Source organism: Dama dama, chromosome 18 (assembly GCF_033118175.1).
Source record: "Dama dama isolate Ldn47 chromosome 18, ASM3311817v1, whole genome shotgun sequence".
NCBI lineage: Eukaryota > Metazoa > Chordata > Mammalia > Artiodactyla > Cervidae > Dama > Dama dama.
The window spans coordinates 100,066,473-100,083,664 of NC_083698.1; the positions used below are offsets into that span (position 1 = coordinate 100,066,473).

A 17,192-nucleotide genomic window follows, 5' to 3' on the forward strand; every position below is an offset into this window, starting at 1 on the left:
TTTTAAGAAATCTCCAAACTGTTCTCCGTAGCGGCTATACTAGTTTGCATTCCCACCAACAGTGTAAGAGGGTTCCCTTTTCTCCACACCCTCTTCAGCATTTATTGCTTGTAGACTTTTGGATAGCAGCCATCCTGACTGGCGTGTAATGGTACCTCATTGTGGTTTTGATTTGCATTTCTCTGATAATGAGTGATGTTGAGCATCTTTTCATGTGTTTGTTAGCCATCTGTATGTCTTCTTTGGAGAAATGTCTGTTTAGTTCTTTGACCCATTTTTTGATTGGGTCATTTATTTTTCTGGAATTGAGCTGCAGGAGTTGCTTGTATATTTTTGAGATTAATCCTTTGTCTGTTTCTTCATTTGCTATTATTTTCTCCCAATCTGAGGGCTGTCTTTTCACCTTGCTTATAGTTTCCTTTGTTGTGCAAAAGCTTTTAAGCTTTTTTAAATTTTGATCGGTGCTAATTTTATGAAAAATGACAGTTGCTTTTGAAAGTATAAAAAAATAGATATTTAAAATATGATTTTGCTATTTTACTAAGCATCCCAAGCATCTTCAGGTCTATGTTTTTAAAAAATCTTTTTTATCAGTCCTCAGTGTTGTTTCTAAACCACTGTTATCCCTCAATTCAAGCTGATGAGGGAGGTTACCAGTCGCATTTGGAGACCTAGAGGGAAATGTATGGCTGAACACCCCCACTTGGAACACATGTGGGTTAGAGAGATGGGAATGGGCTGTGGGATTAACAGGTGTGCAGTGGATTAACAGGCAGATGCTCTCTGTTTATCTCTGACCAGGATGCGTAACTATGGCCAGAGGGCATGTGGTACACAGAGGGCAGAGATCATCTGCGAAAAATGGGCTTCATGCAACCCAGGAGATGAACAGAGAATTTGGACAGACGTCCATTTGGTGGCCTCTTAGGTTTTCAACAAGTGTCTTGAACCCACTTGTGGGGTCACAGCTTCAGGGTGGCTTCGGCTCTGTAGGGCTCCATGTAGTCAGGGAGAGGGGCAGAGCACTGAGGTGGCTGACTGTTGACAGCTGGGATTGTGTGGTGGTGTGGGAGAGCCTGGGAGGGAGGCAGCCTGGTTGTTGAGAAGCTTCTGACTGGGAGCGTTCAAGTGTGCCCACTGCACAAAACTTAAACTTCCATGGTCTCCAACTTGATTAGCCTCAGGAGGGAAGAGTGGAAGTTTCTTCAGCTTTTCCTTGACTACCTCCCTAGTGTGTATCTGCCTGTGCAAATTGTTCCTTAGTGAGTAACCATCCTTGGGGACGGACTAGGGAGAGGAGGAAAGAGGCAGAGAGAATGAGAGACAGGGAGACAGCTGGATCCTTCTCAGCACCATTATTTCTGGACTTCTTCAGGTTTCTGTGTGTGGCCAGTTGTTCTTCATTGTGAGTGGAGACAGCAGAATCAGCCTGTCTGCCAAATATTGCTCTCTACTAGCTTTACAGGGGCTGGGCTGAGGTGACGCCTAAAGGGTGGTAGAAATTACATTCCATCCCCTTCTCTTGCGGTGAGTGTCTTCCAAGCAATTTCCCTCTGCGAAAAGCATCACCATGGGAAGGCCTGAGCTGGGCTGCCTCCTGGAACAAGGGCATGTAGAGGCTGACGAGTGAACTAAAACAGATGCAGAGCAGACGAGCTGTGCATCAGACCACCCCTCCATAGCAAGGAGCAGGTCGGGGGGTGTGGACACAGCCCTCTGCCTGAGGGAACTGAGACCCTACACTCTCTTTTCTCACCATCTCTCCCTTATTCATTTGCCATTTGTAAGGGATGTGCAGCAAGAGAGACTGCAGGCTGACTGGACAATGGTTTAGAGAAGCATGAGTGGAGGGAAAGCTAGTCAGGTTGGGCATTATTTATTGTATGGTTCTTTATCTACTAATTGATATAGTCAGTGAATGATGTTTACAGAGCACATACATTGTCAGACTCTCTTCTTGTCACTTGTGGTGATATAAGAATACTAAAGAATATGCCATCAAGGTACTGAATTCTAATGTGGGATATTGATGATAAGTGAATAAACAAGTAAAAGCATGATAGATATCAGATATTGATTAGGGCCAAGTGAAAGCAATCTGGTTGCAGGGGAATTGTAATCTCAGAGCGAGAAATCATCAACTAGAAACTGGCCAGGTTTCCTGCATAGAGGAGACATATTCAATGAAGGCAGAGATGGAAAATCATTTTTATCATAAAAGTAAAGAGGAAAGCATGGATAATTCATTCTAGGGAGCCAGCTCCCCCGAAATCAGAGAAGTACTTCATACTTCATTTCAAAAATAGCTCTTATCTCATGACAATGTTCTGGATTGATCCAAATTCCCACCAGTACCCCTAAAATGATAAATATAAGAGGCAACAAATTTAAAATGAATGTAATTGAAATGGAGCCTGTTTTTAGCAGATACAGAGGAAAGAAGTAACTATGTCTGGCTGTGATTAACTAGGAATTCTGTCTCATAGGCTCCTTTGGTGGCTTAGGTGGTAAAGAATCTGCCTGTAATGCAGGAGACCCATGTTTGATCCCTGGGTCGGGAAGATCTCCTGGAGAAGGGAATGGCTACCCACTCCAGTATCCTTGCCTGGAGAATTCCATGGACGGAGGAGCCTGGTGGGCTAGAGTCCATCAGGTTGCAAAGAGTCTGACACGACTGAGAAATTAACATTTTTTTGTCTTCTAACTGTTTACATACAGCAGTCTTTGCAGGACATGGACAAAACAGGTACAGAAGAGAATTTAGGGCATTCAGGATGGAAGTGGTCATTGTATGAATGAGCATGTTGTGTTCCAGGACTAGATAGGGTAGCAGAGCAAAGATGTGAACTGAGAGGCAAGGGTACATACTGGGGAGGGTGGGGTTTCATGCCTAGGGTGGTATTGGTGACCGTTGCTCATTTTTTTGGACCTATGCTATTATCTTAATATACTGCACATTCCTTCATAAAGTATCAACCATTAACCTTGTGTAGAAAATAGTCATGTTGTAGAGGCAGGAGTAGGGTGTATTTCCTCAAGTTGAAAATGTCTTTCCTCTTTCTGAGGTTAGAAGTATGTTATCTCTCCATTGCTCTCTAGACTTCACAAGGAACAAAAGTTCAGAGCTACATGTTGGGGAATCACTCCAGTGCCACTGAATTCTATCTCCTTGGCTTCTCTGGATCCAGAGAACTACGCCATATCCTCTTTGCTACCTTCTTCTTCTTCTACTTAGTGACATTAATGGGTAACACAGTCATCATTGTGATTGTCTGCCTGGATAAACATCTGCAGTCTCCCATGTATTTCTTCCTTGGTCATCTCTCTGCCTTGGAGATCCTGGTGACCACCATTATCATCCCCGTGATGCTCTGGGGGCTGCTGCTCCCTGGGATGCAGACAATATCTCTGGTTGCATGTGTCGCCCAGCTCTTCCTGTACCTTGCTCTGGGGACCACAGAGTTTGCACTGTTGGGGGCGATGGCTGTGGACCGGTACGTGGCTGTCTGTAACCCCTTGAGATACAACGTCATTATGAACAGCCGCACCTGCAACTTTGTGGTAATTGTGTCGTGGTTGTTTGGGTTCCTTTTTCAAATTTGGCCAGTTTATGCCACATTTCAGCTTTCCTACTGCAAATCAAATGTGGTGGACAATTTTTTCTGCGACCGAGGGCAATTGCTCAAACTATCCTGTGGTAATACTCTTTTCATGGAATTCATCCTCTTCTTAATGGCTGTTTTTGTTCTTTTTGGTTCTTTGATCCCTACAATTGTCTCCTACACCTACATCATCTCCACCATCCTCAAGATCCCCTCGGCCTCTGGCCGCAGGAAAGCCTTCTCCACATGTGCCTCCCACTTCACCTGTGTCGTGATTGGTTACGGCAGCTGCTTGTTCCTCTACGTGAAGCCCAAGCAGACGCAGGCCGCGGATTACAACAGAGTTGTTTCCCTGATGGTTTCCGTGGTCACTCCTTTCCTCAATCCTTTCATACTCACTCTCCGGAATGACAAATTCATAGAAGCACTTCGGGACAGAGTGAAACAATGCTGTCATCAATTCAGGAACTAGTCTTGCCCTAAAGCTTTTTATATGGGAGAATACATTCTGAATTCTAGAATGGTCTGAAAAGCACTTTGAACTGGAGCCTAATCATCATCAAATAATCTGTGTGCAACAGAACTCTTTCACATTATGGCCATGGTGTTTATCATTATAGACTGTTATTTAAAAATTCACTTTATGTTATATATGTATGTTTCACTTATGCATTTTACAATAAAATGTTTTAAAATTAAATGTAATAATAATATATGTGATATTTAGCTTTCCGAAGAAGCCAGTATCAGAAATATATTCTCTGGCTCCAGAATTGAATAACTTCTTGATTCCAGGTTCTTGAACCATCTTCTCATAGATTGTCCTTAGCTTTATGCCCTCGGACTGTGTGAAGCTCCCTATTCCTTCTCTGGCTCCAGCATATTCTCTTGTTTTCCTATCCCAAAGTCCTGTGGCCTTAATACTCCTCTGCACATTTTCTTGGCTGGCTCTGAACTCAGTGCACAGTCTGATACCTGTACAGTTTCAGGGGTGGTCGTTGTTTAGGTGCAGACGTGCCTCTCTAATCTGTGGACCTTCTCAGGGTGTGGGAGGAAGGGCTGAGCAAGGGGTTCTCCCACCTGCTGGCCCCCGGGTTGTGCTGCCCGCCAGGAGGGGGCTGGGTCCGCAGAGCTGCTGTGCCCCAGCTGGAATGGAGGGGACAGCTGGCCTTGCCGGGTGGCCAGGCTGAGGGGAGTGCAAGAGTGGAGGAAGAGGCAGCCTTTGTCCCCTCCCTGGATTTCTCACATTCTGCCATCCCTTCAAGGTCCCTGCTTCCTGTCCCTTCATTTGTTCATCCTCTCCTGGCCGCTTTCCCTCCTGATTCCTCTCTATAGTTCTCTTTCTGTGGTTCCAGGTCTTTGATTCATCTCTGGGGCCTTCTTTTCCTTTCCCCTTACACACCCCGAGTTTACCACACTAGTATCCAGCTTTCCACAGAGATGTCTCATGCCTCCCTTATAGCATTGGCAACCTCACCACTCCCCTAATCAGCACCCCCTACCCCAGTCCTAATCCACCTCCCCATTTCTTATCTCATTAGCACAATATTATCAGTGTCTTTGTTAGTGTCTTTGTAATAACAACATATTGATGACAATGAGATATCTATTGGTGATTGGTTAAATAAATTCTGTTTCATTTGTATAATAAAATATTTTGTTATTCAGTTGCTCAGTCGTGTCTGACTCTTTGTGACCTCATGGGCTGCAGCACACCAGGTTTCACTATCTCCTGGAGTTTGCAAAGCTCCTGTCCATTGTGTTGATGATGCCATCCAACCATCTCATCCTCTGTCGTCCACTTCTCCTCCTGCCTTCAATCTTTGCCAGCATCAGGGTCTCTTTCAATGAGTCAGCTCTTCACATCAGGTGACCAAAGTATTGGAGTTTCAGCTTCAGCATTAGTCCTTCCAATGAATATTCAGGACTGATTTCCTTTAGGATTGATTGGTTTGATCTCCTTGCAGTCCAAGGGACTCTCAACAGTCTTCTGCAGAACCATAATTTGAAAGCATCAATTCTTCAGTCCTCAGCCTTCTTTATAGTCCAGTTTTCACATCCGTACATGACTACTGGGAAAGTCGTAGCTTTGACTATATGAGCCTTTGTCGGCAAAGTGATGTCTCTGCTTTTTAGTATGCTGTCTAGATTTCTCATGCTTTCCTTCCAAGGATCAAGTGTCTTTTAGTTTCATGGCTGCAGCCACCATCTGCAGTGATTTTGGAGCCCAAGATTATTTATATTAATCTATAAAAAATGTGAGACAGAATTTTTCCTGTGTGATCCTGGTGATGCTGAGATAAAGAGCTTCTTCTACACCAAGTTCCCAGCATTTGGAAGTCAAGAACTTCTTCACTTCAGAAGATAAAAGTAACAAAAAAGGATATTTTTGCACTTGATTTCTGACGAGGGAAGGGACATGATTAACTGGTTGAAAGAACTGCATCAGAGTCTCTCAAGAGAAATTCTGAGTGATTTTGTGCTGGAGGTATTAGTAGAAGCTGAGTTAAGGTATATGCCATCTAAGAAGGAGATAATTGCTTTAATTTCTTACAAAGTTTTCAAAGTGAGAAAATAATTAATTAGTCCCTGTGAGTCAGTGCAGAGAAACTTTTCAGCTGGAGAAAAATATTTTTCCTGGTTTAGAATGCCGCGCAACAGTTACAGATGCTCAAAAATGGAGAAATCTCCCCCTCCTGACTAGTAGCTTTTGGAGAAGATCCTAAATTAGGGATTAAACAGCTCTGTGTTATCTACAGATTAACATTCATAAATTATGTCCCTATCATATACTTATTGTGTGCACACGTGCCAGTGCATTCATGCACATGCCTGAGTTTAACCCACCTCTCCACCTCCTGTGCAAAACCAGCCTCCTTGGTTCAGAGGGTAACCATGCACTCTGATATTTGTGTTAGAAATGTGAGCGATGCCACTTCTCCAGTTACAGTGTCAGCAGTTTCCTTGTAGTATTGAGGGTCAACTTATAAGTATTTATCTTCTTACTTTTTTGATTTTGACCCTTTCCACACTCGATGTCAGCAGGTATTTTTAAGCCCTTCATGCATGCCTCCTCTCTGCATGACTCCCTAATTCCCAGAGAGAGCTCAGAGGAGGCACCTCTCCTAAATCTGCCCCTTTTCAGCCATTCCAGTCCTCTAAACCAAAACACAACTCTAGTTTGTTCTCTTCCTCTGTTCCAGATAGGAGCACATTCACTCTATGTGAGTGCCCTAGTAACTCCTTTGTTCCCTAACAAGTCCAGGGCCAGAAGATAGAGAATGAAGCACCAGGGAGGGTCAATAGTCATGAAAATGAAACAGCTGACCCCTCACCCAGGATGCTACAGTTAACTTCCAGGGAGGAGAATGATAATTCTTTATATTTTATATTGTCAGCTGACCATTTCCTCTTACTCTCCCAATCACACTAAAAGGCATTGTAGGAATCAAAATTTGTTAATTAACAAGGACAAAGAGAATGGGGGAAAAGTTACAATGAATGATATTTTACAGTTTTTTAATATGGAAAGCAAAAATAAGTGTTTCCAAGCTAATAAGCCTGAGATACAAACTAAATTCTGCAACGGGGAAAGTAAGAAGAAACAGGTTGATTCACCCAACAGAACTGGTCAGTCAGCACATAGAGGCCTCAGCTGCCAAGGATTATGAGAGCGAGAGCTTATAAACAGGCGTACTGCTTTAAAAGCTTGTGTAAATAGCAGCCAGGCACTGCAGGTCCCTTGCATTTTCTGTGTAGGCAAGGAAATACCTGTTTCACATGTAGAGTGACCCCTGATCCCACTTTATCCAGGACTGTCCCATTTTAGAAACTGATGGTCCCATATCCCAGAAACTGACTCAACTGTGAAGCCGGGACGGTTGGTCACATTATCTATCTCCAGCTGACCTACCAAAGCAGTTAGAAGAACCAAGAGAACTAAAAACAGAAGAAAAAAAATTCGAGGAAAATGCAGATCAGTTAGAGAACAATAACAATTTAAAAAATCCTATGATACATATCCTTTTAAAATTAGAACATGTTTTGTCCTGAGGAAGAGGATGCTGTGTGAAGAAAATCACAAAATAAAGGAAAATGCTCCTAGAGTATAATATTAGGACTAGTAAAAAGAAATTCATAAATAGGCTGAAGGGGAAAATAAAAATGCCCAAAACATATCAAAAATAGGCTACAATTTGGAAAATCAGAAAGGTAAGCAGCTTAAAAGATTAATTCAGGATTCCCATATCTGAATATAAATGTTCTACAAAGATAGAACAAGGGAAGCATAAATGAGTGAATTACAAAAGAAAGTGCAAAAAAATCTCCCAGTTCTGAAGAATTTGTCTCTGCAGTTTGAAGAAGTCTCTAAATGCAGAGCACTGTGAACATATGAACGAAAACCTGCACAAAGGCACCTAGCATCAAAGGGGGCAGCTAGAATACTGCAGGGTCAAGACTCTATGGCATAGATACAGTGACTGATAAGATTTTGTATAGAATTTTGAAGATTTAAGTGAGAAGATACTTAAAAGCCAGTCCATGTAACTCAGGGCTTCCCTTGTGGCTCAGATGGTAAAGAATCTGCCTGCAATGCAGGAGACCTGGGTTCAATCCCTGATTTGGGAAGATACCTTGAAAAAGTGAAAGGCTCCCCACTCCAGTATTCTTGCCTGGAAAATTCCATGGACAGAGGAATCTGGCAGGCTACAGTCCACGGGGTCACAAAGAGTCGGACATGACTGAGCGACTAAAACTTTCAGTTTTTTCCTGTTCCATGTGACTCAAAAGGGTAGAAGTTGGACAGAGGTAGATGTTACATTAAGTTAGTTTAAGGCTTGACATAAAGTTAAAGAGTTCAATAATTAAAGCTCCCTTCCACAGACATGTGTTCATCCCTAGAAATGGAAAAGCTGTGTTCCAATTTTCACCTATTAATAATGTTACAGGGAAGAGTCTTTCAATAGGGAATCTCCCCATTGCCTTCTCGTTTGTGAGTTTTTAAAAATTTATTTATTTTAACTGGAGGCAAATTACTTTACCATATTGTAGTGGGTTTTGCCATACACGACATGAATCAGCCATGGGTTTGTGAGTTTTGAGTTTGTCACATCACTCTTACATTTGGGAAAGTTATCCCTACATACGTCTCTGATGTACATCCCAGGACAAATAGACAAAAAGTAAGAATAAGAAGCCCTAACATACTCACTAAGGAAGAATTTAAGAATATATATGTAGACATCACACACTTTTTCCATGGAAAAACCCAAATGACCATTTTGACCCATACAATATGTCTTATTCTCAAAATTCCTTTAAAAGACACATGAATCTTTAAAGCAAAAATCATGATCTGTGTATAGCTCCTGTAGATCTAGTATATGTGATAACAATACCATGATAGATAGGGGCATAAATGTAATTGTACTTTTACAAAGCTTTACATTTTTATGCTAAGTGGTGTGATATTAATTCCTGATTGTTGTTGTTCAGTCACTAAGTCATGTGTGACTCTTTGCAAACCCATGGACTTTTCTTCACTATTTCCTGGAGTCTGCTTAAATTCATGTGCATTGAGTGGGTGATGTTATCCAACCATCTCATCGTCTGCCAGCCCCTTCTCCTCCTGCTTTCAATCTTTTCGAGCGTCAGTGTCTTTCCCAATGAGTTGGCTCTTTGCATAAGGTGGCCAAAGTATTGGGGCTTCAGCTTCAGCGTCAGTCCTACCAATAATATTCAGAGTTGACTTCCTTTAGGATTGATTGGTTTGAACTCCTTGCTGTCCAGGGAACTTTCAAGAGCCTTCTCCAGCACCACAATTTGAAAGCATCTGTTCTTTGGCGCTCAGCTTTCTTTATGGTCCAACTCTCACATCCGATGTAGACTACTGGAAAAACCATAGCTTTAACTCTATGGACCTTTGTTGGTAATATGATGTCTCTGCTCTTTAATATGCTGTCAAGGTTTGTCATTGCTTGCCTTCCAAGGAAATAGGACCTTTTAATTTCATGACTTCAGTCACCATCCACAGTAATTTTGGAGTCCAAGAAAATAAAATCTGTCACTGTTTCCACTTTTCCCCCTCCTACTTGCCATGAAGTGAGGGATTGGATGCCATGATCTTAATTTTTTGAATGTAGAGTTTTAAGCCAGTTGTTTCACTCTCCTCTTTTACCTTCATCAAGAGATTCTTTAGTTCCTCTTCACTTACTGCAATTAGAGTGGTATCATCTGCATATCCGAGGTTGTTGATGTTTTTCCTGGCAATAAGTCCTAGTAGACTGTGATAATTTAAGAGTGCATATGATAATCCCAGATAGCAACACTAAAGTAATCAAAAAAGTTATGTATAAAATGCCAAAAGAAATTATACTAGAAAAGATAAATATTTAATTAATCCAGAAAAGGAAGAATAGAAGAAAAGAAATGTACTAGGAGAAAATAAAAAGATAGGAAAATGGTACACTTAAAAAATAAAAAATCATATTCTATGTAAATGGACTAAATGCTAAACAAAATTGTCAGGCCAGCTCTTGATGTCTATCCTTGACTCACTTGAAATATAAAGATAGATTGAAATAAGAATGACAGGTAGAGTTATAACATGAAAACAAGAAGCTAAAGAAACCTGGCAGTGTTCTATAATACTAGAAACCATAGACTTAAGAGAAGAAATATTATCAGATGTAGAGAGTCTACCCAGATACTTCCAGACAATCTCCCCATTTAAAAAACTTTAACTTAATCACAGCTTTAATGTCCTTTTTGCTGTATAACATTCACAGGTTCTGGCAATTAGAGTGTAGATTTTTTGGGACAGGGTGATCAGGCATTATTTAGCTACCACAACTTGTAATTACAAATTTTCCTGCAAAGAAACTCTTGTAATCAAATTCTCCAAATATTTCAGGGGGAAACATAGGCATACTTCAGAGACATTACAGGTATGGCTCCAGACCACTGCAATAAAGTGAATAATGCAGTAAAATAAGTGAATTTTTAAATTTTTACTTTTAATTTTTAAAAAAAATTTTCCAGTGCCTATGTTGTGTTTAGGCTATGTTATCTGCTAAGTGTGCAATAGCATTATGTGTAAAACAGTAATGTACTTACCTTAATTAAAAATACCTTATTGCTAAAATATTCTGAACATCATCAAACAAGGCAGAGTTGCCACATTCTATTTGTAAGAAACTCAATTATCTGCAAGGCACAGTAAAACAAAGCACATTATAATGAAGTGTGCCTATAATGCCGTATTTTCCCATAAGATAGAAAGAGGTAAAGAATCCATCTGCTAATGCAGGAGATCAGGAAATGCGTGTTCAAACCCTTGGTCAGGAAGATGCCCTTGAGAAGGTAATGGCTACTCGCTGCAATACTCTTGTCTGGAGAATTCCATGAACAGAGGAGCTTGGTGGGCTACAGTCCATGGGGTTGCAAAGAGTCAGATATGAATTAGCAACTGAGCATGCACAGAAAAAGGAGACACATTTCCCAATTCACTTTATAATAACCAAAATGACCTTGATACCAAAACCTGAGAAAGATAAGAACAGAAAACTGCAGGCTGATATATTTCATAAAGATAGAAGTAAAAATCCTGAATAAAAAGGTAGCAAATAGAATTCAACAGTATATAAAGGAGATAGTGTATTCCAGAATTCACTCATAATCTTTCCTAGTCAATTTCTTTCCAGGACCAAGGCAGTCACTTTGGGGATTTCTGAAAACATGGATTATGATTATTTTTGACCTGTTTTAGAGCATTTATAGTGGAGTCATAAAGTTGGAGAAGGGAAAGGCTAGCATTCCAGTATTCTGGACTGGAAAATTCCATGGACCATATAGTCCATGGGGTCGCAAAGAGCTGGACACGACTGAGTACTTTTCCCTTCACCTCACAAAGTATCAGTCTTTGGCGTGTCTGGCTCCTTTCATTCCGTGTAGTATAGGTGAGGATTGTCTGCGCTGTGTGTCTCAGTAGTGTTACTTTTCATTGCTGAGTAGTATTTCCTCACATGACCATGCAGCTGACTCATTATTTGTGTGGTTATGTCTTTCAAGTTTCTGGGAACACTGAATACTAAGTCACTGCTGTAGGAGAAATGTTCCTGGGAACATTTACCACAAGATTTTCGTCGACTGATGGGCACATAGCCTTGTTTTATATTTGTTGGTATTCAAACACACCTTACTTAATAAATATTATTTATCCATTAATATGGACACAGAGCCAACCTCTGTAACTCATGCCTGAAAGAAGTTGTTGTTTAGTTGCTCTGTCATGTGCAACTCTTACGTGACCCCATGGACTGTATCCTGCCAGGCTCCTCTTTCCATGGGATTCTCCAGGCAAGAATACTGGAGTGGGTTGCTGTTTCCTTCTCCAGGGGATCTTTCTGACCCAGGGATGGGACCCGCATCTCCTGCGTTGGTAGGCAGATTCTTTACTACTGAACCAGCAGGGAAGCCCAAAAGTAGTTTGCCTAACACATTTCTGTGTGTGTGTGTGTGTTTATTTTTAGTTTTGGTTGTGCTGGGTCTTTGTTGCTGGGCGCCAGCTTTCTCTAGTTGCGGTGAGCAGGCTTCTCATTGCCCTGGCTTCTCCTGTAGTGGAGCACAGGCTCTCGGCTGGAGGCTTCACTATTTGTGGCTCAGGAGCTTAGTTGCTCTGCTGCATGTGGACTCTTCCCAAACCAGTGATGGAATCTGTGTCCCCTGCATTGGCAGGAGAATTCTTATCCACTACACTACCAGAGAAGTCCCTGGTATATGTATTTTGGGTAAAAAATCTTGTTTAATGCTTATCTAAGCTCATTTTCTCTGTAAGTAACTTAACAGCTTTCTTACACTTAGCAACAGTAGGTAGGCACCTCAGCACTCTGCTTGGGAGTCGTCTTTAAGAGCAAAATCACCAATAAAATGCCAAAACCATGCTGCTAATTAGACAGCAAAGAGGCCATTGTTTACGCTGTAAGAGTTGCAACAAGATGGGAATTTTGCCATTTTCCACTTTAGTTGAGAACATGTGCTCCATTGAAAGCTCTTAGAAATATTGATTTTGGAGCTACACGTAAGTTTTCATGAGTAGATGAATTCACAAATACAGAATGTGTGAATAATGTGGATTAACTATACCATTCTCTTGCTGATGGATATTTCTTTTGTGTCACTTGACATAATGAACTAACCTGCTATGAAGATTAAAATAGACATCTCGGTGTGGACATATTTTTTCATTTCTTGGGTAGATAACTGGGAGCAGAATTGCTGAGTCATAGAGGAGGTGTATACTTAGTTTTAAGAAACTGACAACATCTTTCCTAATGAGTTTTGCTAGTATCCACTCCTTCCTACTTCTGAGTATCTGTTGGGCTCCCGTGGCCTTAACACTGGAGGGACATCTGGAGTAAATGAAGTGGGCCCTGAATTAGGGAAGTTGGTTTTGCAACAAGGGTTCTGAGAGAAGAGTGTAGTTTCCTTGGATTCCCTCCTTTGCCAGCAGCCTTGCCTCATGCATCTCCAGCTGTCATGACAGGAGCCAACATGATCCGAGCTCAGAGGCTAAGAGGCAGATGCTGGGTCAAGGGTGTCCTGGGCAGCTGGCAGTGCAGTTCCCATGGGGGTGAGAACTTCTGGGATGTGTCTTTATTTCATGATGTAAATACTGGCTCCTCATATGTTAGTATCATTACTAAGAATTGCACACAATGAACATGGTAATAAAAATTTCCCACATCTTCCTATGGAAATCTGTATGGCTGGCCCACATATGATCTCATTTCAAGAGATGTAAATTGATCCAATGTTTTCAAGGGTGCTTAGATAACAGCTAAGAAATGTAGCATAATTTAGGGAACTATTGCTGTACAAAGGTACATGCCTACAGGTAAAGGTATTTATTGCAGCATCATCTTACTCATGAAAAACTGGAGAAGATGCAATATTCTTAAGCAGGGTCCTCAATAAATAAATGGTGGTAATTTTCATAAGGTGAATATTTATTTAGTAATAATATGATGTGAGGGATACATGAGTGCTAATATGGAAGGGTTTAATACACCCACACACTAACATACAACAAAGAAAGTAGCAAGACATTATTTCAACTAAACAAGCAAGTAAAAGAGCATATAGAGATATGCATGTGTATGATAGAAAATTTCTCTATGGATTTAATAGAAAGCTAATCATAGTATTTAAACATATGAGACAGATCAGAAGAATCAAGCATTGGTGAGAGGGACATTTGTATTTTGTTTTCTATTCATGTATAAATTTTTTTAACCAGGAGTTTTTTTTTTTTTTTTTTTACTTTTTATTTTGTATTGATCACAGAGGAAGGCTTTCTTATCTCTCCTTGCTACTTTTTGGAACTCTGCATTCAAATGCGTATATTTTTTCTTTTCTCCTTTGCCCTTTGCTTCTCTTCTTAGGTATTTGTAAGGCCTCCTCAGACAACCGTTTTGCCTTTTTGCATTTCTTTTTCTTGGGGAAGGTCTTGATCACTGCCTTCTGTACAATGTCATGAACCTCCATCCATAGTTCATTAGGCACTCTGACTATCAGATCTAGTCCTTGAATCTATTTGTCACTTCCACTGCATAATCATAAGGGATTTGATTTAGGTCATACCTGAATGGTCTAGTGGTTTTCCCCACTTTTTTCAATTTAAGTCTGAATTTGGCAATAAGGATTTCATGATCTGAGCCAGAGTCAGCTCCTGGTCTTGTTTTTGCTGACTGTATAGAGCTTCTCCATCTTTGGCTGCAAAGAATGTAATATATCTGATTTTGGTCTTGACCATCTGGTAATGTCCATGAGTAGAGTCTTCTCTTGTGTTGTTGGAAGAGGGTGATTGCTATGACCAGTGCATTCTCTTGGCAAAAGAGATCTCTTCAAGAGAATTAGAGATACCAAGGGAACATTTTATGCAAAGATGGGCACAATAAAGGACAGAAATGGTATGGACCTAACAGAAGCAGAAGATATTAAGAAGAGGTGGCAAGAATACACAGAACCATATAAAAAGATCTTCATAACCCAGATAAGCAGGATGGTGTAATCGCTCACCTAGAGCCAGATATCCTGACATGCAAATACAAGTGGGCCTTGGAGGTGATGGAGTTCCAGTTGAGCTATTTCAAATCCTAAAAGATGATGCTCTGAAAGTGCTACACGCAATATGCATGCAAATTTGGAAAACTCGGCAGTGGGCACAGGACTGGAAAAGGTCAGTTTTCATTCTAATCTCAAAGAAGGACAATGCCAAAGAATGCTCAAACTGCTGCACAATTGCACTCATCTCACATACTAGAAAAGTAGTGCTCACAATTCTCAAAGCTAGGCTTCAACAGTACCTGAACCATGAACTTCCAGATGTTCAAGATGGATTTAGAAAAGACAGAGGAACCAGAGATCAAATTGCCAGCATCCGTTGGATCATTGAAAAAGCAATGGAGTTCCAGAAAAACATCTATTTCTGCTTTATTGATTATGCCAAAGCCTTTGACTGTGTGGATCATCACAAACTGTGGAAAATTCTGAAAGAGATGGGGATACCAGACCATCTGACCTGTCTACTGAGAAATCTGTATGCAGGTCAGGAAGCAACAGTTAGAACCAGACATGGAAAAACAGATTGGTTCCAAATTAGGAAAGGAATATGTCAAGGCTGTATATTGTCACCCTGCTTATTTAACTTCTAAGCAGAGTACATCGTGAGAAATACTGGACTGGATGAAGCACAAGCTAGAATCAAGACTGCCGGGAGAAGTATCAATAACCTCAGATATGCAGATGACACCACCTTTATGGCAGAAAGCAAAGAAGCACTAAAGAACCTCTTGATGAAAGTGAAAGAGAAGAGTGAAAAAGCTGGCTTAAAACTCAACATTCAGAAAAGTAAGATCATGGGTATCCAGTGCTATCACTTCATGGCAAATAGATGGAGAACAGTGGAAACAGTGGCTGCCTTTATTCTTGGGGGCTCCAAAATCACTGCAGATGGTGACTGCAGCCATGAAATTAAAAGACGCTCCTTGGAAGAAACCTATGACCAACCTAGACAGCTTATTAAAAAACAGAGACATAACTTTGCCAACAAAGGTCTATCTAGTCAAAGCTATGATTTTTCCAGTGGTCATGTATGAATCTGAGAGTTGGACTATAAAGAAAACTGAGCGCTGATGAATTGATGCTTTTGAACTGTGGTGTTGGAGAAGACTTTTGAGAGTCCCTTGGACTGCTTGGGGATCAAACCAGTCCATCCTAAAGGAAATCAGTCCTGAATATTCATTGGAAGGACTGATGTTGAAGCTGAAACTGCAATACTTTGACTGCCCGATGTGAAGAACTGATTCACTGGAAAAAACCCTGATGCTGGGAATGATTGAAGACGGGAGGAAAAGGGGACAATAGAGGATGAAATGGTTGGATGGCGTCACCACCTCTATGGATATGAGTTTGAGTAGGCTCCGGGAGTTGGTGATGGACAGGGAGGCCTGGCGTGCTGCAGTCCACGGGGTCTCAGAGTCGGACGTGACTGAGCAACTGAGCTGAACTGATTTTGGATTGAGGTATAGTCAATTAACAATGTTGTGATAGTTTCAGGTTAACAGTGAAGGGACTCAGCCATATATATGCATGTATCCATTCTCCCCCAAACTCCCTTCCCATCCGGGCTGCCACAAAACATTGAGCAGAGTTTCATGTGCTATACTGTAGGTCCTTGTTGGTTACCTATTTTTTTTCTTTTCATTTATTTTTATTAGTTGGAGGCTAATTACTTTACAATATTGTAGTGTTTTTTGTCATACATTGACATGAACCAGCCATGGATTTACATGTGTTCCCCATCCCGATCACCCCTTCCACCTCCCTCCCCATCCAATCCCTCTGGGTGTTCCCAGTGCACCAGCTCTGAGCACTTGTCTGATGCATCCATCCTGGGCTGGTGATCTGTTTCACCCTTGATAGTATACTTGTTTCAGTGCTATTCTCTCAGAACATCCCACCCTCACCTTCTCCGACAGAGTCTAAAATTCTTTTCTGTACATCTGTGTCTCTTTTTCTGTTTTGCATATAGAGTTATCATTACCATCTTTTAAAATTTCATATATATGCGTTAGTATACTGTATTGGTCTTTATCTTTCTAGCTTACTTCACTCTGTATAATGGGCTCCAGTTTCATCCATCTGATTAGAACTCATTCAAATGATTCTTTTTAATGGCTGAGTAATATTCCATAGTGTATACGTACCACAGCTTTCTTATCCATTCGTCTGCTGATGGGCATCTAGGTTGCTTCCATGTCCTGGCTATTATAAACAGTGCTGCGATGAACATTGGGGTGCATGTATCTCCTTCAGATCTGGTTTCCTCAGTGTGTATGCCCAGAAGTGGGATTTTTGGGTCATATGGCAGTTCTATTTCCAGTTTTTTAAGGAATCTCCACACTGTTCTCCATAGTGGCTATACTAGTTTGCATTCCCACCAACAGTGTAAGAGGGTTCCTTTTTCTCCACACCCTCTCCAGCATTTATTGCTTGTAGACTTTTGGATAGCAGCCATCCTGACTGGTG

The 17,192-nt window shown here is 41.1% G+C and overlaps 1 protein-coding gene across 1 annotated transcript; it reads left to right on the plus strand.

Annotated features, from left to right (window-relative positions):
- Nucleotides 1-3,081: 3,081 nt before the first annotated feature.
- Nucleotides 3,082-4,074, plus strand: LOC133072909 (olfactory receptor 9A4-like). Its single transcript, XM_061166440.1, has one exon. The coding sequence runs from the start codon at nt 3,130-3,132 to the stop codon at nt 4,072-4,074; it is 945 nt and encodes a 314-aa protein (XP_061022423.1). The 5' UTR covers nt 3,082-3,129.
- Nucleotides 4,075-17,192: the final 13,118 nt, after the last annotated feature.

Bases quoted from the DNA above. Each gene is read 5' to 3' on its own strand.
- LOC133072909 (XM_061166440.1), top strand. From the start codon at position 3,130: ATGTTGGGGAATCACTCCAGTGCCACTGAATTCTATCTCCTTGGCTTC.